Source organism: Sinocyclocheilus rhinocerous, unplaced genomic scaffold, assembly GCF_001515625.1.
Source record: "Sinocyclocheilus rhinocerous isolate Xijiao unplaced genomic scaffold, SAMN03320098_v1.1 scaffold2853, whole genome shotgun sequence".
NCBI classification, from domain to species: domain Eukaryota; kingdom Metazoa; phylum Chordata; class Actinopteri; order Cypriniformes; family Cyprinidae; genus Sinocyclocheilus; species Sinocyclocheilus rhinocerous.
The window spans coordinates 84595-107755 of record NW_015648473.1 but is presented as its reverse complement, the minus strand read 5'-3'; the positions used below and the strand labels follow the sequence as shown (position 1 = coordinate 107755).

Below are 23161 nucleotides of genomic sequence, written 5' to 3'. Positions count from 1 at the left end.
GCAAATGGCTCAAATGGCTGCAATATAACAAAGAGTGAAAAATTTAAGGGGGTCTGAATACTTTCCGTACATATATATATATATATATATAAAGAGAGAGACACAGAGAGAGAGAAATATAGAGAAATTAGAAATGACATTCTGAATCATGCAAAATAAGACCAGGAATATTCTAGGCTATTTTTAGGCTACTGTTGTAGTTGATGGAGAATTTAAACTTTTTTTCCAGTAGTTAACTAATAATAATAATTTTAAAAAAGTATTACCACTGGCATACGTTTGAGAGTCTTGTTGAGAAATTAAGTCTATTGATTCATTTTATAATAATTTAATTTAATAATATTTTTATTTATTTATGTATTTATTTATTTATTTCCTTTCATTACTTACTTACTTACTTACAATGACATGCACAGATTAAAGACCAGGAACTAAAACAACAACAAAAAAAAAAACATTTATTTCATTTAATTCTAGGAATAGTTAACAATTTTCCAATAGTTAGATACAAAAAGCACCATTACTCTTAGCATACGTTGAGATGCTTGTCAAAAAGTTGAGTCCACAATCACAATCTGGATCAATTCTCAATGGATTTTTTTTTTATTATCTAAAATAGATTTCAATTTAAAATAGAGTTCCATTTCATGTTGACAGAATGGCCATCGTTAACAAAGTTCTATAAGTGCTTATTGCATATTTCAGCCAATTTTATGAAGCTTTCAGCTTCTAATGTATTCTAATATTGTATCCTTAGCTACGTTTAGCACATTTGATCATGTTTAAAGCCAGAAAAGCTGAAAAACGTCCCCAGATTCCATCTAGTCCTGCTGATTATTTCATGTTTATCAGTTTGTTTTCCAGCAGTAGAGCTGAAATATTCAGCATTGTGCCCATCGCTGAAGCTACAGACAGCAACAGATCCGTTTTATAGGCACGGAGTCCTGACCCGTCTTTCATCTTTTAACGCTTGTCTCAGAGGTTTCTGTGCCAAGCACAGCTGAAGTCTTTCTCTGCCGCTCTCATAGTCGTCAAACGCTCTGGCCTGAACCGTACCTCGGCCCCCCTTAAAATTTACAACGGAAAACTTTCCTCTGCACTTCTAATACCTTTTTTTGGGCCTTTTTCCAAAGCCGGTGTTGAAACGCCCGACATTTTATGTGTTTTCGAAGCTGAAGAAACGAGGGTCACGGGCAGGTTTCGTACACCTGTGTAGGAAGTCGCGGGGAGCCTGGCGTGGCGGTTAGATCCCGTCAGAGAGATTTCCATTTTCAGCTCAGGAAGTGGACGCTTAGACAAAACACTTCAAACATGACTGCAAACAAATAAAGCCAAAAACACACCTCAGGTGCCAGACAGAGCGACAGCGTGGCGTTTTTCTGGTTTTCTTTATATGCACTAGTGAAAAACCTTTTAATGAGAGCATTTGCTTGTATCTTATAAAAACACGAGAATGTCAGGTGATAAAATTTTTAATGAGGTGACACCCAAACTTCCACCCAGAGAGCCAAAAGGTAAACAAGTCACTGCTATCGGTGCTATTATGGCAGGGATTTTTGCTAAATACATGCCTATAAATATCCAAGCGTTTAATACTGCCCACAGTTTAATGATACACTGGGAAAATGGCCAGGTTTAGCTGTTTGTGAGCCACCTGAGTTAGAGTAATGTTGGGACGAGTTGGTCCAGGCCTGTTTGTGTTCACACTGAACTATAGACTCGCTCACACTAGCTTAGTTCAAACCTCAACATTTTATTTTAGTGTGGGAGAGCAAGACGTGTGGTTGTGGATCTGTGACTCTGTCCGAGTTTGGGTACAGTTCCTACAGGTATCGACAGGATGGAAATGCCCTTGTGTTATTCTGTTGTAGCAGGTGATGTAAATTAAATATGACAATATTTTTCATATACATGTTTGGATATGAGATTTTATGAATTGAATGTAGAATCATTCTGTTGCGATAAAATATATGCAGTTTTAAAACATCTGTCCCCTCACTGAGGCAGAAGTATCAAAACTTCTCCTCTCCAGCCATCCTACAACATGCCCTCTAGACACAATCCATATATATATATATATATATATATCTATATACAATTTTTATATAAATATATTTTTGTTTTCATTTAATTTTAGTTTTTTATGTGATTGTGTGTGTGTTTTAGTATTACTATTAAGATTTAATGTATTTTGATTTCATTTTTAGCTGTAGTTTTAGCTCAATTTAAGTTTTTTTAAATTTCCAGTTAGTCATTTTAATACTTGAACTTATTTCAGTTATAGATGCCAAGGCAACAATTCAAAGTTTTTTATTTAATATTTATATTTTATTGCAGCTTTATTTTAGTTAACAAAAATGTTTTAATACTTTGTGAACGATAAAAGCCCTGCTTGCTTGTCACCACCAAATTAGATGGCATTAAATGTGAGGTATGTTGTTTGTAATATTGGGTATTTCCCACTGTTTTTCCGGCCAGCAGGAAGGGAACCGGAGTGGACATTAGTCAAGCGGGGAATTCTGGGAGGATTTTGGGTCTTAAGCTTGTTAACTGGTCACAAAAATTATGTATCCCCCAATTGTAAGTCGCTTTGGATAAAAGCGTCTGCTAAATGTCTAAATGTAAATGTAAATGTGGGCGGAGCTGCTCCGCCTCCAGACCGACACCTGCAGCAGCCAGTTCTGGAAACTCAAGCCTTTCTGCCATAGTATTTCATGACAGTGTTTTGCGTGTTCGTGTGCATTCACTCCGGGCGGCAGTTTACACGGCCAGTGAGATCAGTTGCTGGTATTTACAAGTTCCTAAGACAGATCTTTCCCATGCCTTGCATATGAGTGTGTTTTTACCCAGAACCAAAGCTAATTACTTTCTCTCGCGCTTTCTACCTCTCTTTGCCCAGTGGCACGGCTCCCATGATGCACCCTGCCTTCCTCGCCACAGCCCACGCATTAGAGCGGCCATTGATAAATTGCCTCATGTTCGGCCTTCACGATTAATTTCTGCCCCTCAGCAGTGTGAGGGCTGTGGCTTTGGGGGTTTATGTTGGCAAACGCGCGGCGTAGGTTGAGCATTCGAAGGCCGCGGCATAAATCCAAAAACAACATTTCTTGTCGGCCACCAGTGCCTGACAAAACTGGCACAAATCCGGCCGGCACGGACTCTGACGTGAAGTTAAATGGCTGGGAAAAGTGGAAATGCTGCAGTGTTGTCTTTCGTAGCTCTTTGCAAAATATTGGTCCCTCGTTTCCTTCATCCAAGCATGTTCTTCTGTTCTTGACAAAACAAAGACTGGCTCAGCCGTCTCTCATTCAGAAGGATCTGGGCTCTCGGCCTCTAAATAAAGTCCCGGAGGTTTTCCAGAGATGATGGAGAGTGCTTTGACGTCTCAGTTGGAGCGGCATGCCCAACTCTCAGCCAATGGGACGATATCTGGGGAGAAATTCAACAAACTGTGCGTTGATGTGCCAAAAGACTTCAAACGATACATGAAACGAAAAGCGCTTTGATTTGTTATGAACTGCTTGTAAATATCTCAGCTTCGAGGTCCAGGTCCTCCAGAGGCGAGGCTGATTTTCTGCACTTGTTTGTGTGTGTGTGTGTGTGTTTTTTCCCCATGCATTATGGTTGAGGTGTGTATTGCAAACCAAAGAAGTTTGAGGACTGTTAGTTGGAGAAAAAAAGTGGCCCAAGTGCATTTTTTAAAGCATACGAGTCTTGAAATTTAAGTTTCACTAACATTTGTAATAAATAAACTCGTTTTTCCCATTTCTTTTAAGAAAACGAGTCATGCTTAGCAGTGAGTTTTGCGCATGTTGGCATAGTGTTGTGAGTGGTTGCTAGGGTGTTTACAATTTATAAGTTGCTTACAAAAAGTACAAATTAAAATATAAAATAAGCATGCACAACTACTTTTGAGTAGTTACTTTTGAGTACTTGTGAAATAATCTTTCTTTATCTTTTGTATTTATAAGCAATAGTAATGCTTGCCTTAAAAACTATACTAATAACACTGTTTTTCCGGCCAGCAGGAAGGGAACCGGAGTGGACATTAGTCAAGCGGGGAATTCTGGGAGGATTTTGGGTCTTAAGCTTGTTAACTGGTCACAAAAATATATTTACACCCACCAGTTTAGTTTTCAGTGATGTAATATTTCCTGAGCGTTAGCAGGGCCGTGTTGGGTTGCGCTCAGAGCCGTGTGCATGCGGCGCGCTCCGAAGGGGAGTGAGTAATTGAAAAGTCATGTTTTATGAACGACATCTGTTTGGGATTTTTCCTGCAGCTCCTTGCCGAAAGGATCCAGAGAGCTGCAGAGGTGCTAAAAGCCCCAAACTGACCTCAGCCTGTGAGTCGGACAGCCCACTGCCACCACAACTGCCAGGTACTTCAATGTATTTCCACGATATCCAGTGAAAATGGGGAAACTATGTAACCCAGAACCAAAATGGCTGCCAAACTGGATCATGTGATATAGAGGAAGCAAATTGTATTGTTCACATGCTATAATATTGTGGACTATTTATTTATTAAAGATGTCTTTCAAGAAAACTCTAGTCAGTAAAGGAATATATCTAAAATGAAAATTTGCTAAAAATGTACTCACTTTCAGGGCATCTAAGTGTGTTTGCTCATAGGAACAGATTAGGAGAAATCCAGCATTACATCACTTGCTCAGCAGTGGATGCTCTGCAGTGAATGGGTGCCGTCAGAATGAGAGTCCAAACAGTTGATAAAAACATCACAATAATCCACACCACTCCAGTCCATCAGTTCACATCTGGAGAAACTAAAAACTGCATGTTTTTTAAGAAACAAATCCATCATTAAGACATTTTTAGGCAAATCCTCTTTCCATAATATTGCTTTCTCCAGTGAAAAAGTGGTCTGGTCTGAATCAGGAGAGAGATCTGCACAGATCAAGCACCGTGAAAACAGTCCAAAACAGCTCTAAACAAATATGTGGCTGGATTGAGAGACAACAGGAGATGCACTTTTTCACTGGAGGAAGTGTTATTATGGATTATGGACTCGTATTTTATCCGGAAGCAACGGTTTGAAGTTAAATCTTCTTAATGATGGATTCTTTTCTTACAAACATGCAGCTTTTCACTTCACAAACACTAACTGATGGACTGGAGTGGTGTGGATTACTTGTGGATTACTGTGATGTTTTTATCAGCTGTTTGGACTCTCATTCTGACGGCACCCATTCACTGCAGAGCATCCATTGCTGAGACACTGATGCAATGCTACATTTCTCCAAATCTGATGAAGAAACAAACTCATTTACATCTGGGTAGCCTGAGGGTGAGCACATTTTCAGCAAATTTTCATTTTTGTGTGAACTACTGCTCTAAGCCTGTCTATGAAGTGACAGACTTGTATGATAAAAAACGAGAAAACAAGTTTTGATTACACAATAATGTGCATCATTTGTTGTACTAGTGCAAAAAATTTAAAAAATAGCTTCCTCTCATGGCAAATGAAAAATATATCATTATGAAACTGTCCAGCACATCTAATTTATTCCAATTAAAGCATGCATCACTGCATATGACTTCTAATTGCATAAATAGGAATTTTCCGGGAAGCCTCGAAAGGCGGAGCTTAAATAATGATGTCATAACGTCTGCTTTCTGTGTTTGTCCAATCAAAACTTTAATTACAGACTCCACACAGCACGATGTGTCTTTGTCAGCAAGTTTCGAATATTCAGACTGGAGAGTCATTGTAATTTGTTATTGGTCCTTATGAAATGGTTTCACTGCTTTAATGATGGGTCACGATGATCTTGTTCTTTTTAAACGAAGCCAAAATAATAACATTCCCTCGACGCTTGCTCAAATTCCCGAACTATTCAGAGAATCATGTCATCATATATCAAGACTTACAAAGACGCTGATTTCATCATGGGAGATGAGAAAACTGCAATTCAAATAAAATAAAGACAGTAACGGAAACAAAAATAGCAGTCAGTTTCATCTTTGTGACGAACAAAGCAGGTTCTCTAAAAAATGTCTGAACTATGTCACAGTTGGGTCGTCCTTTTGAGCAAATAAACACTGACGCAGAGCTGCACCTTTTACACTGACGCTGAAAAAACACGGCAAGTGCCGAGCAGGGAATTGGAAGGTTTGATATTTCTGGGGTATGGAGTCTCTCTCTCTCTCTCTGGTCACCCAGCTGTGCAAACATCCTTCAGGCTTTGTTGGGGAACGGCCGCCAGTAATCCAGGGAAACAGCGGGAAGGTGGCAAAGCCTAGAAGGCGGGTCTCTGTGAGACAGCCACCCAAACACAGTAAACGGCAACAAACAAAAAAGTCATCTACTTCTGATTTGAATAGATAAAACTCTAGATATATATTATGCTGTCATTGTATTAAGCTCCGCCTCTTTGGAAGTTCAGAATGCTGCGATGTAAACTCTTAAAGGGGTCATATGATGCTGCTAAAAAGAACATTATTTTGTGTATTTGGTGTAATGAAATGTGTTTATGCGGTTTAAAGTAAAAAAAACACATTATTTTCCACATACTGTACATTATTGTTTCTCCTCTATGCCCCGCCTTCTGAAACGCGTCGATTTTTACAAAGCTCATCGGTCTGAAAAAGCGAGGTGTGCTCTGATTGGCCAGCTATCCAGTGCGTTGTGATTGGCCGAATACCTCAAGCGTGAGACGGAAATGTTACGCCCCTCACATACTGTGATGGCGTGTCCCAGCCGGAGCACAAAAACATTAAAACCCATTACAAACGAGGCATTTGTTGCATCAGTGGGGACATAATTACTGATTATAATGACTTATACTGTCTTTTTACGCGTTGCGTTGCATCGTGCCGCGTAAACATAAAACCCTGTCTGTATTTGTGATCAGAGAAATGACAAACAACAAGTGCTATTCTACACTGCCCAAAACTCGCGTTTGAATCATCAGTGGCAAATCCTTTAAATAAAAACGTACTTACGTGAGTCAGAACTGCCGGCATTTTAGTCTAACGTTACTCTCCCAGGATCAGTAAACAGTCCTCCATAAAATGTGCCGGCGATCCACAGCACTAAGTTGAAGTATTTCCTCAGCGACCAGCACGGATCAGCTCTAGGCATGACGAAGCAGATATCGTCCTCTTTTGGAAGACCAAACAAAGTAGTTTCGCTTTCACAACGAAGCACACAGCGTCTTCAGGACATGGCGGCAGCGGCAACAATACTACAGCGAGAATAAAAGTTACGCCTTCTTTCTTTGCGTGAACATTTGGGCGGCGTTATGCAAATCTTCCCACATAGTGAGGTAGATATGTGGGGGCGTGTTCGAACGAGCCGTTTTAGGGGGGTGTGGCTGACTCTTAACTGTTATAAAGAATATCTCTTTGGATTTGAGACTTTAGTCTTTGCAAATTTACAGATCTTCTTTATGCACCAAGAGCTTGTAACACTCCAAAGAGAAAGGAAAAAATGAAATCGCATCATATGACCCCTTTAAAAACAAAGGTTCCAAAAGGGGGTTTGTTGCAGTGATGTCATAGAACAACTATTTTGGGTTCCAGAAAGAACCTTTCAGTGAACAGTTCTTAGAAGAGGCATGTTTCACATCTTAATAATCTAAAGAACCTCTTTCCACTGTGAAGAACTTTTGTGGAGTGGGAAGATTCCATGGATGTTAAAGGTTCTTTATGGAACCACAGATGCCAATAAAGAGCATTATGTTTAAGAGTGTACATTATGGTTGGGATAAAATGGTTGGGCAATTTCATATTTCATATTTCCCAAAGGAAATGTGGGTGTTTCCCTAAGCAAAACTTGTGTTTTTTGTTTGTTTTGCACATTTTAAATATACATTTAATATATTAAAGGGGTAATTGATGGGTTTTTAATAAACCTTTTAAATAAAACGTTTAAATAAAACTCTTTTAAAAAAATTTTTTTATTAATATCTTGAATTAGTTTTTTATATTTTCATTTTGTATTTTAATTTTAGTTTTTTTTTTATTTCCAGTAAGTAATTTTCATGCTTCAACTTCAGTTATTTTAAATTTTATTTCAACTTTATTTCAGTAAACAAAAATGTTAGTTTTAGTTAACGATAATAACCCTGCTTGCTTGTCACCACTGATTTAGATTACATTAAATGTGCTTTGTCATTTCTATTATTTCTATATATATATATTATACTACTATTTTTATTAAGTTTTTTATTTACTGCTTATAGTTTTAGTTACTGCTTATTTTCAAAAGTGTCCACACGCAAGGCTAATAATATTCTGCAATGCATATTATGCTCTGAAGATATAATTCACATCTCGCTTTCAGTATATCCATGGGATTTTTTTCACATTTTAAATATACATTTAATATATTAAATGGATAATTCATCACTAGCAAGATGGGCTTTTAATAAAACTTGGCCGTCTATACAGTCGAATTGCAATTTTTGTATTTATTTATTTTTTAAATCTGTGCTGCAGACTAAGGAAAACGGGGCTGTGGGTTTCGTTTTTGCCAAAAACTTCAACACCCATAATGCACTTTTGATTTTGGCACAGCTGGAACTTTGATCTATAGTGTGTGTGTGTGTTTTGCATCTTCTGGTAGATTCTTCCTAACAAATAAATGGTGATATCTAGGTGCAGGTAACATGGAGAAAGAGTACACATTGTTCATTTAAATAATATACTACTGATATTGTGACAATACAAAGCTGTCTTAATATTGGCAAAATTATCCTTTAAGGCTTGAAACATATTCTATGCAAGCACGTGACAAGTTTGTTTGGAGCTTGTTCAAATCTCAGACCCTTAGCAAACACCATTAATCACGTCAGTGGTCTCTGACTGCTGTGGGGTCTTTCAGCAGGTTTCTGTTCTTGTATCTAAAGGTTGCACACAAATGTGCACACACATGTAAACTCTCAAAATCGCACACTAAGGCCTGATTTCTATGGGAAAAAGTGGATATTAAACAGTGTGGTTTCTCTAAAATGGGCTTTTATAAGCAGGCGGAGGAATCTGGCATGCAGGGTGAAGCCGGTGGGAGGAGCCTGAATGTTTATTGGTCTTTTGTATTGGCAGTCTGAGAGTTTAGTCTGACAGTCATCTCACTCACACTGGGGGGAAGATCGCTCCTCAGGCTCCACACAGCTGGAGAACCTCAGAGAACCTTCTGATGACCTGCTAACCAGTGTTAGATTTAGCAAAGAGTATTTTTGCTCTGTAGGGTTCTTGAGTTGCTATATACTTCAAATGGGTTTTTAAGATCAGTTTATTGATTTCTGTGTTCTTTAAAGCTTGTACAATATTGTTCAAAAGTTCCACATGTAAAAAATGAAGCTTTATTAGCTTCCATGTAGAAACTTTAAGCTTAACCTTTCCATTGCACAAAAGGTTCTTTATAGTGGAAAAAGGTTCTTCAGATTATTAAAATGTTCTTCACACTAAGAAAAAACAAAGTGTTCCTTTAAGAACTTTTATGGCATCACTGTGAAAAGCTCTTGTGGGACCTTTATTTTTAAAAGTGTTGGGAAGATTTTTGTTATGTCTTTGAAAGAAATCTCTTCTGCACACCAAAGCTGCATTTATTTGTTTAAAAATGCAGTAAAATTGTGAAATATTGTTTCAATTTAAAATAGCTGTTTACTATGTGAATATATGTTAAAATAGAATTTATTTCTGTGATGCGCAGCTGTATTTTCAGCATCATTCCTCCAGTCTTCAGTGTCACATGATCTTCAGAAAGCATTCTAATATGCTGATTTGCTGCTCAAGAAACATTTCTGATTATTATCAATGTTGAAAATAGTCGTGCTGCCCAATATTTTTGTGGAAACCGTGAAGCATTTCAGGATTCTTTAATGAATAGAAAGTTCAAAAGAACAGCATTTATTTCAGATAGAATTTTTTTTTTGTAACAAAATGTCTTTGTAAATACATCCTTACTGAATAAAAGCATTAAAGGGTTAGTTCACCCAAAAATGAAAATTCTGCTATTAATTAAATACAAAAAGTATTCTTGTAGCTTCATGAAATTAAGGTTGAACCACTGATGTCACATGGACTATTTTAACTATGTCCTTACTACCTTTCTGGGTCTTGACTGTGAAATATCTTAATTTGTGTTGTGAAGATGAACAAAGGTCTTATGGGTTTGGAATGACATGAGGGTGAGTAATTAATGGCAGAATTTTCATTTTTAGGTGAACTTTCCCTTTAATTTCTTTCAAAAGCAAATCCTACTAACCCCAAACATTTGAACAGTGGTGTTTCTAAAATTCTGGAGAATAAAGTTTTATTTGGCTCCCCAGTGATATTTGATTAGTCAAGATTTAAACAATTAAATAACACTCAAATTTTAAACAATATCTATAAATCGTGCTTTGCTTTTTATGCATTATCTACAAATGCAACCTCAGAAAACACCCACACATTCACAGCTGCCAGACGGATCAGGAAATTCCTCCTCGGCTCAGTGCGGGAGCCGCCGGCATCAGAGACAGCACTTTACATATTCACAGCACAGCACCTTTCACATTCTGTGACACAGTACACTTCAACACTTCAGAGAGGCAAACTGCCCTGTTGGCTTCATCAGAATGTCAGGGTGCTTGTTTTTCAGGCCAAGATAGATGTCGACTCAGGCAACCTCGGCCTGAGTGAACTTCACTTAACAGTAAGTAACTATTCTGCATATAATAGTTAAAGATCTCGCCCTACACACTCACAACTGCTATCTAGACCAGATATATAGTCTGTCCTTCAGTCTATTAGTGTGTGTGAGGTACAGTCACTATATTACTGGTTTTCTTGGCTCACATCCCTATGAGGATCATTAGCCGTCCTGAAGCACACTAGACTTCTCTCAAGTCCTTTTTTAAACATCCAGTTTCATGTTTCTGTGCTGTTTTTAAACAGAGCAGGTCATTTATCTGTATCCTTTTTTAAAGGCATTAAAATAAATATTGAGATTAATCTCACTAGTGACATTTGATACAGTGTTAAAAGTTCTAGATGATTTGATAATCGGAGAAGTCTTTTAACGTCCTTGTTATCTGTATTGCTGTATAAAAGCGTCAGGCTTTAGAAGTCTTAAAATATTGTGCATTAGTTGTATGGACTACTGTTTTAGAGCTCGAAAACGTCATTGATTTTAATTACATTGAAAAGCATTCTTCTAAACTTCTTTTTCCACAGATCATAGAAATCCATACAGGTTTGGAGCAACGTGTGGGTGAGTAAATGGCAGAGTTGTATATTTTTAGGTCTGCTGTCCCTTTAAGAAATTTGGCTTTGAGATGCATTCACAGAAGATGAAGTGGCTGAGAGAGCGAGCTGGACGCAGACAGAGGGAGGACAGAGGGACACGGGAGGGATGGAGAGGTATTTAATTTCAGATTTATTGTTGCATTGTGGCCCAAATGCATTATGAACAGATCCCAGAGGAAACACACCAGTTCAGATGCTTTACACCAAACCAGACAACATCTACATCTGACGAAACACATTACTGATCTCACCTGCTCATTTAGCTGCTCATTTACTGTGATTCTGTGTGATAAAACTGAGATTATAAACATTATAAACCCTGAATGGTAGGTTTTAAACTTTGTCATTTGGTTTAGAAAAAGTGAATGGACTTAAAAAACACTGAAGAAAAACACTTTACACTGAAGACCTGAGCCATAGTTAGAGACCAGAAAATCACAGAGACTTAAAGGTATAGTTCCCCCCAAAATTTAAATTTGCTGTTCATTTACCCTCCGGCCATCCAAGGTGTAAGTGACTTTTTTTCTTCATTAAAACAGTAAACAAGATTTTGAGCTGAGACTGTCGTCCTTGGTGAAAGTCAATGTTTTTTTTGGTGTCGAAAAAGCATATCAGGGGACACAAAATTAATGCACTTGGTTCCTGACGATATATTATGGTCTTATGAAGTGAAATAATCAGTCTGTGTGAGAAACTGAACATTATTTACAGCATTATTACCTGTAATCCAGAGCCTCAGGCAAACAGGGAAATCTGATTCTTTTCCACAAACTGATTCTTTTCAATGAACTGATTGTTTCAATGAACTGGTTCAGTTCACTAGTTTGCTTGTGTAATCACACAATGACGTATACATAATTATATCACTAAAGCAGCCAATAATGATGTGAAACGTGGATGTTTTGCATTTCTAAAGCATATAAAGTGAATAAACTACGTAAATTTCACCCCTTCATTCAAGTGCTCGGTTCACGCATGCGCACATCAGCGGCTCATCGGTCCCTCAAGGCTTCCTCAGTTCAGTGACTGTTGGAGGAACTGGAGCTCTGAATGATTCATTCATCACAGGATCAGATACGCCAGTATTTTGGCTCATTGTGATTCGGAGTGACTGTCAGGCGTCTGAAAGTGAGTTTTGATTGAGTATAACTTGTAGATCTGTGCTGCTCGAACTGTTTGAGACGCTTCAGTCCGATTTGGTGAACTGGTTCATCTAGTTCACAAAAAAGAATCAGTTCAAAAGAATGATTCATTCGTGAACCAGACATCACTCTGGACTGTTCGCCTGAGGATCTGGATTACAGGTAATAATGCTGTAAATAATGATCAGTTTCTTGCACAGACTGATCGTTTCACTTCATAAGACCACAATGTATCATCAGGAGCCATGAGTATTAATTTTGTGGGGGTTTTTTTTATTATCAAAAATGCTGACTTGCATTTTATGACTCACCAAGGACCAGGGTTTCAGTTAAAAATCTTCTTTACTACAGAAAAAAGCCACCTACATCTTGGATGATCTGAGGGTAAAAAAAATTTAAAACAAATTTAAATTTTTAGGTGAACTATCCCTTTATGGTTGCAAGACACTTTTCAAATGGCACTGGGCAACACTGTAGAAACCACGCCAAACACTTAAAGGGGTCCTATTATGCTCTTTTACATAGTCTTGATTTTGTGTTGGGGGTGTACAAGAACAGGCTCTCATATTATGTTGTTCGAAAAACACATTATTTTTCACATATTTTACATTATTACAACACCTCTCTCCCCAGTCTGGCATGAACGGCTCGAATAGTTCCTGTATCAAATAAAGGCCCGCCTTCTGAAATACGAAATGTGCTGTGATTGGTTAGCTGGGCCGGTGTGTGCTGTGATTGGTTAGCTGGGCCAGTGTGTGCTGTGATTGGTTAGCTGGGCCAGTGTGTGCTGTGATTGGTTAGCTGGGCCAGTGTGTGCTGTGATTGGTTAGCTGGGCCAGTGTGTGCTGTGATTGGTTAGCTGGGCCAGTGTGTGCTGTGATTGGTTAGCTGGGCCAGTGTGTGCTGTGATTGGTTAGCTGGGCCAGTGTGTGCTGTGATTGGTTAGCTGGGCCAGTGTGTGCTGTGATTGGTTAGCTGGGCCAGTGTGTGCTGTGATTGGTTAGCTGGGCCAGTGTGTGCTGTGATTGGTTAGCTGGGCCAGTGTGTGCTGTGATTGGCAGCACTCGGCGCCTGGTCGGGAAATGTCACACCCCTTACCATAGCCGCCAGCGAGCTTCAGAGTAAATATTGCGTCAATATCAAATCAATTTGAGCGAGATTTAAACCCGGATGATTGTAACCACTCAAAGTTTGTCTGCCTTGGGAAAGCTAGCGTGTCTCCGAGATAACACTCGTTGCTTTCTCTAGTGCAGCTCAACCAGCTCTCGTCCCATTTGTCGATATTTGTTATATCACAAATCCCGGAAAATATGCGTTGTAGTCCAAACGAGTCGTTCGTTGTAGTTTTTGAAAAGTGATTTCTGTTAAATAAAATATCTCCTTTTGAAGTGAACTTTGAGCTTTGTAACTTTGCAGATATGTTTTTATGCTCAAACAGCAACATTACAGACTAACTAAAGTTGAAAAAGTGAAAAAGCATAATAGGACCCCTTTAAGAAATGGCATAGCAAAGATCAATCAGAACATCTTAATATCATTGAGGCCACTTCTCAACTGCAACCACTAAAATTAAAAGATAAAAATCTCATTATATTTAACTCTAGGATGGTTTACTGTTCTGTTGCTTCTCTTTGTGGGAGTTGTGCTTCTGGCTGTAGGTTGGTCTTGCGGTTAACTTAACCTCTCAGCTGCTCATTTAACACCCCTCTGAAAATTCCTCACCATCACCATCTTTCTCCCTGGCCACGATTACGTTCCTTGTTTGTTTTGTATTCTGCTCAGTCGAGTAATAGCTTATTTTTTTGTAGTCTATCTCCAACATACAAAGTGAGAGGAAATGATCCACCCTACTGGAGCGCTGGGAAGGAGGGAGAGAGTAAATGGAGGCCGCTCTTATTCCAAAACCCCCGGGCTGAAGAACTGGATCTGGCAGGTCTTGGGTTTTACCGCGGTCCCTAAACGCACACTACCTGCAGGGCTCAAATAGCCTCTGTTGGGTTTTCATGTGCTTTTGTGATGCATGATGTGGATTGAAAGCTCTTGTGAGATTCTGTTCTGAGAAAACATGCTTTTGTCAGGTGGCAAACGCTCTGTCAGTGTAACTATTTCAATGCCAAACTCAGTCTATAGATGACTGTGAGTTACTTAGATTGACTTTTGTGGTTGCTACTAACATATTTAAAGCAGTGTTGCTATTATTAACTAAAACAATAAAAAAAAAACATTTACAGTAATTAAAATAAAGCTGAAATTAAATATAAATAATAAATTATTTAAACAAATAAATAATTTACATCACATAAAAATCAGATACATAAAGAAATCTTCAACAAAAATTTCAAGCTAAGCTAATTCATAATATAAATAAACCTTGAATTACTTTTAGATTGACTTAAATATTAAAAAAAGGCAATTTAAATGAAAATTAAAATAGTTTCAACTAACTGAAATAAGTTAAAATACTGCAATTACAGAAATGACAAAACCACAAAAAATTTTATAAAGCTAAAATTAAAATGAAAACTAAAAATATAAAAAGCTAATTTAAAATATAAATAGAAAACCTTGCGTTATTTTTAGATTGACTTTTATGTTGGCCACTGAAATATTTAAAGCTGTGTTGTTATTATTAACTAAAACTAACTATCAAAAATATTTTTGGTAATTGAAATAAAGCTGAAATAAAATAAAATAAAATGTAAACATTAAAGAAAGAAAGAAAGAAAGAAAGAAAACTAAAACCTTTAAAATAAAATTGTTACCTTAATTGGCAACTAACTGAAATAAGTTAAAATGAAAAAAACTAAACTGAACTAAACTGAAACGGAAAGAAATGAAAGATAAATAGAAATTAATCAAAATAATAAAAATGACAAAAGCACATACTGTAACTAAACTAAAAAAAAAAAAAGAAACCTAAAAAATATAAAAAAGCTCATTCAAAATATAAATAAATGCTATAATAGTTTATAAATAATGCTAAAATTAAATTGAAATACTGATTTAAAGGGACAGTTCACCCAAAAATGAAAATTCTGTCATTTTTTACTCACTCTCTTGTCATTCCAAACCTGTATGACTATTTCTTCCATGAAACACAAACGCATTTTAGTGAAATATTCATGCTGCTCTTTTCTCTACAATGGAGATGGATGTTGTCTCTAAAATATGCCTTAAATTTTCATCTGCTCCATGGATATGTAATGTACAAGTCGTATGGATGCTGTTATGGTGCTTTTTAAGCATTTTTGTAGCTTGACAGCATCCGTCTCCATTGTAAACATTCTATTTGTGTTTGTTTTGGGGTGAAGTATTACTGTAAATGGATTTATGGTGATCTGTGTGCAGGTGTTTGTTTCAGTGGAGCAGAGGGGGGTTCGCTTTACAGCTCAAGAAATTTTCAGAAATCATCTTTGCTGTAAACGGTCTCCTGTGCTTTCGTTCACCTACTGTTCACACATGGAAACATGAACTGCTCGGCACGGACGCCCTCATTGTCTCTTTACTGTATTTCTCCTCGTTTTATTTCTTATTCAAGATCAATATTTACCCAGCAGCCCCTGGGGCTCAGGATTACCTCATATTCTCCAGGTCCAGCTGTGCTTTCTCAGCGTCTCCATAGCAACCTCAGGAATGTGCACATCATGTTTATCCTAGTGCCAGGAAAACAGAGAGAGAAAGAGAGAGAGAGAGAGAGAGAGAGAGAGATCAAGGAAAGGTTTCTCTCCTTGAGTTACAGGTACCTGAGTTAAGCTTGTTCTTTGTATTAAAATTAAAACTTTTCATGTCATGTGACACACATAATGATTAGCAGTCACTTCACAATCAGATAAACTACCGTGATATTAATATTTTTGAAAGAAGTCTCTTCTGCTCACCAAGGCTGCATTTATTTGTTAAAAATTTCAGTAAAAACAGTAAAATTGTGAAATATTATTACAATTTAAAATAACTGTTTTCTATGTGAATATATAGTCAAATGTAATTTATTCCTATGATAAAAAGCTGAATTTTCAGCATCATTACTCCAGTCTTCAGTGTCACATGATCTTCAGAAATCATTCTAATATGTTGATCTGCTGCTCAAGAAACATTTCTGATTATTATCAGTGTTGAAAACAGTTATGCCGCTTTATATTTTTGTGGAAACTGTGATACATTTTATTTTTCTGGATTCTTTGATGAATTGAAAGTTCAAAAGAACAGCATTTATTTGAAATACAAATTATTAGAAATGTTTTTATAGTCACTTTTGATCAAGTTTGGTTGTTTTTATATGATGCCACATCAGTTTAAATCGGCAGAAAAAAAAATAAAGTAGCTGCTGCTATTTTGTGTCTAAATGTCAGTTACTCAATATTAGCTTCTTTTTATTGAACTGTTGTATAAAACACGCTGGAAATCATGTACTGATTATGATACTTGGCAGAACAACACTACTTAAAAAAGCATAAAGCATTTTCTTTAAATGTACTGGCTGTCTCATTCTTTCTTCTCAAATGAAACATAAGTCGTTTGGACATTTGGACATAAATAGATTTTTATCTTCTGGCACGGTGAGGTCATGCCACCATCATCTAGCCTTTAATGATGATGGAGTGTTTTGGTTTCTGTCTGTATTTAGCAGATCAGTATGAATGTTTCTTACGAACTGAGAGACCACATAAATCAGCAGCCGCTGACTGTGTTCTGGGACGAACTGCAAGAAAACCCACCATCCTCCCACACGCATCTCTCTGCTCCTCTACCTCAGCATTTCACATCACACTCATCGTCTAAACGCTTCGCCACCGATCCACTGCCATGTGCACATGTTGCTACTTCATCAGAAACTCTTATTTTGTGGTCAGCGATCTGAAGTTTGAGTCCTGGACACCTGGAGGACTTTATTAGATGGATGGATGGATGGATACACTGTAAAAAATGACCGTGAATTTAACGGTAAAAGACTGTAAAAATGCTACAGTAAAAACCTGTTAAACGGTTAAAGGTAAATTCCCCTACTATATACGGTGAAAAACTGTATTGGACATTACATGTATTGGACAGATAGATAGATAGATAGATAGATAGATAGATAGATAGATAGAAATCATATATATTCGTGCACTTTCATGTGAGCTGTCATGTTCTTGATTTAGACAACTCTTGCATTGTGATTCTCCTATAAGTGACCAGTGGAAACTTTGTCTTTTCCATGGCAACCGGCAGCTATTTGCACTAATTTGCAAAAGAAAAGCTGTGGAAGTGTAGTGTGCTCTGGGAGAATGTTATATTTGGTCTTTCACAGTAATAGAAGTCTCATTATTTAGCCTCTCAGTGCACCGGGAAACCGAGCAAACAGACTGAGTGACCCTTTGTCAAGCACCTCGTCCCCTCTCAGGATCATCGCGGCCCTCAGCCATCAAATGGCACAGAGCAGCACGGAGAGGCCAGGCGGACGTCCCTCAAGTGGCCTTCACTGAGTTAGTAAAACAGATCTGGAGGCATAAAAGAGGACACACTCGGGGTGGAATTAAGAGACATATTAAAACAGCAGGACTGGGATCATGGACTGCTGCCAATAGGATCTAACTTCACGGATCTGACCGGATTTGGCAATCCGCATGACCCGGACAAACCTGGCCACCTCTTCGAAAGCAACAGTGGGTTTAAATGCATGAAGTCTGATCATGTGCTGTCTAATCACAGTGCATAGGCTCTAAAAGTATGGATATGCAAAAGTCATTTCTGAGTCCTGCAATGCTTGATTTGGTCACTGATGTGGACTTCATGGAGATGATGCCAAACACACCCGTTCTGGCCCCAAAGGAGACACACAGCACCGACTGCAATGGACTGTACCAGGACTTGACATCCATCCACGCGCTCGACATCTCGACAGCTCGATCGAATGACTTTTACGCGCTGTCATCGAGCACCGCGTCTCCCGTGAACTCCAGCAGCGGGAAACCCAAACGCAAACGGGTGATCAGCAGCGTCCAGCGCCAGGCCGCGAACATCCGCGAGCGCAAACGGATGTTCAGCCTCAACGACGCGTTCGACCGGCTGCGCAGAAAGGTTCCCACGTTCGCCTACGAGAAGAGACTGTCACGGATAGAGACTCTGCGCCTGGCCATCATCTACATCGCCTTCATGACGGATATTCTCGAGAACAACTGAACTCATAGTCAATATTTCAATCCCATTGTTTAGATGAACGTTTATCGAGGTACTTAAAAGTTTATTATGGAAAAAAAAAGGATTATAATGTTTATTTCTCTGTCATTTCGGCCTACCTTTATGGCATAGGTTCTCTATGCTGCAATGGTTGCAGGAGTTAATCAATAAAATTTGGACTAGAAAAGATGTTATGTAAAACTGTAATATTTCATAACGTACGCTCTTAAAAATAAAGGTTTCAAAAGGCGTTTTGGGGTTTTTCAAAGAACCTTTCGTTGAACAGTTCTTAAAAGAACCATTTTGAGGTGTGAGGAACATTCTAAAAATCTAAAGAACTTTTTTTTCGCTATAAAGAACATTTTGTGGAATGGAACGGTTCTGTGGATGTTGAAGCCAATAAAAATAATGCATTTTTTTAAAAGCGTATCTGACTTATTGGGGTTTTACAGCTGAAAGGTGCTTTAGTCTAAAACTTCTGTATAGGAATTATCCATTATGATCTTAGTTGACTTCTAATCCTTTTGGATATTGCGTCATATTTATCAAAATCCGTGTTGGAATAACGTTTCGCTACTAATCTCATCTGTAGAAATCCAGAAATACTCAAAAAGTAACTTTTCATGTCCAAAGGTGGTGTTTTGGCCTATTGATAATAAGCCCATGTTATAATTCTATTTAAAAAAAATACCAATATGATTGTTTATTGGGTTGGTTCTAAATAATGATACATTTCCAATAGGGATTCTTCACAAATTGTTGCATTTATTTTGGATTTGGAGGTGGTTTACGTTATAATTATATTTTAGAAATCACATTAGGATCCTTTAGCATTGGTTCCAAATTACGGTACATTTCCAATAGGAATTTGAGACAAATCGTTGCATTTATTTTGGATTTCTGAGATTATGTTTGGGTGGTTTTGAGGTGTCTATTACATTAAACAAATATTTTTCTTAGCTTTGTAATTGTTTGTGAAATGTAGGCTACTAGCAATTTCTGAGTGAACATTTTTTTCTACACCAAATTATTTTTTATTGTAGTTATGTGGATTTGTTTCAGGACCGTCGACAGATCTCAATGGACACCTATTACAGGTAAAACAAGAACAGGTGCGCCGCACTAGGATGACCATAGATGTGACACTTTTGTATTAAACTCTACATTTTGAAACAGAACATTCCAAGTCATTTCGATCAATCAAATACATAAAAATATAAGCGCATATTTATCTGTCATCTGTGTGTTTGGGGTGAATCTTCAAGTCACATCACAGTCAGATGTAAGCTGCGCATTCGCACGATGGCACGCATGGATATGTTTCGTCAGTGCGCCTCCTTGCGGAGTCTTTAAACCATGGCTTTTTACACCTAAAAGGGAGCGTTTCTGCGGTCTTGTGACACGAGAAGCCTTTTAGTGGTTTAAATTTGAATGTATAATGCTTCTGTGTTCTATAACATTTACAGAAACGTCAGTTTGTGCGGCTAAAGCGGGCTCTTTGGATGTATGTGAAAGCAGAAGGCCGGTTCGGGGAGCGTGTTTGTGTTGGACTGAAGCGGCCACACAGTTTGCGCGTCGTCTGCGCTTGGCGACCCGCTGCGTATGAAAACGCTGCAGAAGGAAACCTGACTCTGCAATAACACTAACACAGACATGCATTTCAGAACATGTTCAAATAAACAATGAGGTCTACTTAGAGAAACCAGATTCGCTCTTTTCTTTTACAGTGACTTGAGGTGGATTTCAGAACGACACAGTTCTTCACAACTGCCAGCGCGCAAACTGGCAGTAAATGATATTAATACATTAACGGCATGATTAATGCTTTAAACGTAACGCATCGCTACTGACCAAAGAAAACCTTAATTTTAAACTTTTTAAGCGCATTTTTGGTCCAACATGGCCAGATCGCAAATAATCTCCTCACTCATTCCAGAAACCACATTGAAATCTGTCCAGCTGAAAAGCCCTTTTAATGATTACATATGAATCACTAATGGATTTGGCCAAAGATTCAGTACTGAATGTTTCAGTTATATACGATTTTAGTGTTTGATGTGTTTTTAAGAAATTAATTAAATTCTTGTTCGATTCTATTCTGAATTACAGTTCAAACATCTGCAGAAGACTATGAAGCTAAATATGTCATCAGTTCATCAGCTCATTTATCAAAATGAATCATCAGCCTACTATAAATTTGTCATCGCATGTTTCAGTATTTTTGTTGGATCACACTGATGTGTTCACAGTTTTGACATGATGCATGTTTGGTATCATTTTGAATATGTTTTGCAATACGTTAAAATCCGAAAATAGATTCTATTCCATATTTGAATTCCATAAACATCAGCATTGCTTTAAGAATGAATATGTCATCCGCGCGCACGTCCTGTTTAGTTTAAACGCAGCGCTGTGATTGGCTCAAATGTTCGCGTTAATTAACGACTTCTTGTATAACAGAAACCTTTTGGATCGCGCTCCTCTCCCGCCTCTCCCCTCTTACGTCACCGCGCTTCTCGTCCAATCGCAGGCCAGCCCAAAAAGTTTGCGCGTTCCAGACTATAAGAGCCTCCAAACTTCCCTTCAAGTTTGAGAAACACCTCCGTGACGCACAAGAGGAGACACCCCGAGAAAGGGACCCCGTTCCGCCGGACAGAGGGAAACTATTATATATTATCTGCGTTTTCCAAACATCAATGTTTGAGGAAGAGGCGATGCAAGAGGAGTCCAGCTCCCCGGAGTCTCCAGTGGACAGTCTGGGGAACAGCGAGGAGGAGCCCGACAGGCGACAGCAGAAACGCCGCAGCAGGAAAAGACGCCCGAGAAGGAAGAGCGGCGAGGATTCGGACAGCCCGACGCCCGGGAAGCGGAGCAAAAAGTGCAGCAGCGGCAGCGGCAGCGGCAGCCCGCAGTCTCTGGAGGACCTGCAGACGCAGCGCGTCATGGCGAACGTGCGCGAGCGTCAGAGGACTCAGTCTCTGAACGAGGCGTTCGCGTCGCTGCGCAAAATCATCCCCACGTTACCCTCGGACAAGCTCAGCAAAATACAGACGCTCAAGCTCGCTTCCCGGTACATCGATTTCCTGTGTCAGGTCCTGCAGAGCGACGAGCTGGACTCCAAAATGTCCAGCTGCAGTTATGTGGCGCACGAGAGACTCAGTTACGCGTTTTCCGTCTGGAGAATGGAGGGCGCGTGGTCCATGTCAACATCCCACTAATGCACGGATGCGCGCTTTCGGTGCAGCACGGTATGCAGAGCAAAACTTCACAAGTCACTCGACAACAGTCAAAAGTTTGGACACACTTGACTGAGTGATTGATTTGAAAAACTTAAGACTTAAAAGCTCGTGTTTAAATGTTTCACATCAATTGACTAATAGGCTATAAATGATTATAGGGTAAATTCATGCAGGATAATTGTCATCTCGTTGGATGATATTGTGTTCCAATTTACTTGAATTCACCCCTGTATATTTATTATATGGTGATGGGAAACCAACTTTAAAAGCGCCCCAGGATGCACCTTATGAATGTCCAAAGTGAGCTGAAATCTAAAAGAAGCTCAAATATAAAGGAGTTTTCGTTTGTGTCACATGTTTTGGTCACTACATCATTCCCATCCTTCATAATCTGTGCTATTTCTGAGTTTGAATGATTTTACTTTTATTCTGCAACGTAGAAAAGAGTCATGAGCAGATGTGTCCAAACTTTTAAATGTTAACCGTAAGTTCCTCAAGATGCTTAAATGGATCTTTGTGCCGATGGTTAAGGTTCTCCTGCGTTTTCAAAACACGGTTCTATAAAAAAGGCTATTTTTGCACTAAAAAGAGTTCATCATTTAGAAAAATGTTTTTTTTTTTGGTGCTTTTTTCAAACTGTTATTTTATTTTTATTTTTTTCTGGCATACAAAAATACTATTAAAGCTATTAAATTAAACCGTATTGTAATATTAAATCGTGTTGTACCGTCTCAAACACTTTTATCTTTGTTTTTTTCAGATTTTCGGCCTTGAGGAGCTGAACTCACTGGAAGGAGCGACACGAAACAATGGCGAACATAGGGATTATAAAGGGAAGGTTCTGGAGCGTCACGACGCCGTTGCGAGCACTTACAGACACGGGACCAGGAATTACAATCAGATCTGTGCTGTTGTGACGGCGAATGTGGAAAACATGTGCTTCTGTCTCTAGACCAACAGAGAGACTCGCCGCGCTTCTGACAGCAGCCGTCATATTTATTACAGAACGAATGAAGGAAATATGGAAGAAACTCGGCTCATAACACTTTCTCTGACTGGTCCTAGAAAATACATTTATTTATTTATTAATGATTGTCACAATGCAGAATAGATCTGGTGTCTATGCATTTTCTATTTTAAATACGATGTACATATGTGTATATTTTCTGCAATAAAACATGGTTTGAAATGTACTTATATTAGCATGTTGTTATTGCAGTTTTATGCATTATGGATTTTTAAAAAATACATGAAAACAAACGACAATAAGCTTTTACACATAAACAAATGCAGTAATCATTCGATAATATAAAAAAAAAAAATGAAAATACTCTTGCCTGATTTGCAGTTATTACATCAATTTTTAAAAGA

The 23161-nt window shown here is 38.3% G+C and overlaps 2 protein-coding genes across 2 annotated transcripts in view; both read left to right on the top strand.

Moving 5' to 3' along the window:
- LOC107709718 (protein atonal homolog 8-like) overlaps positions 1 to 18554 on the top strand; it is a 20739-nt gene extending 2185 nt beyond the window's left edge. The window contains exons 2-4 of the mRNA XM_016514309.1: positions 4281 to 4379; positions 17776 to 17861; positions 18084 to 18554. Of these exons, the coding sequence (XP_016369795.1) occupies positions 4281 to 4379; positions 17776 to 17861; positions 18084 to 18554 (656 nt within the window). The remainder of the gene's footprint in view (positions 1 to 4280; positions 4380 to 17775; positions 17862 to 18083) is intronic.
- Positions 18555 to 21159: 2605 nt separating this feature from the next.
- LOC107709721 (twist-related protein-like) lies at positions 21160 to 22955 on the top strand. The gene is made up of 2 exons (XM_016514313.1): positions 21160 to 21799; positions 22551 to 22955. The coding sequence occupies exon 1, from the start codon at positions 21248 to 21250 to the stop codon at positions 21767 to 21769; it is 522 nt and encodes a 173-aa protein (XP_016369799.1). The 5' UTR covers positions 21160 to 21247; the 3' UTR covers positions 21770 to 21799; positions 22551 to 22955.
- Positions 22956 to 23161: the final 206 nt, after the last annotated feature.

Coding starts and splice junctions, on each gene's coding strand:
- LOC107709721 (XM_016514313.1), top strand. CDS start 21,248: ATGTTTGAGGAAGAGGCGATGCAAGAGGAGTCCAGCTCCCCGGAGTCT.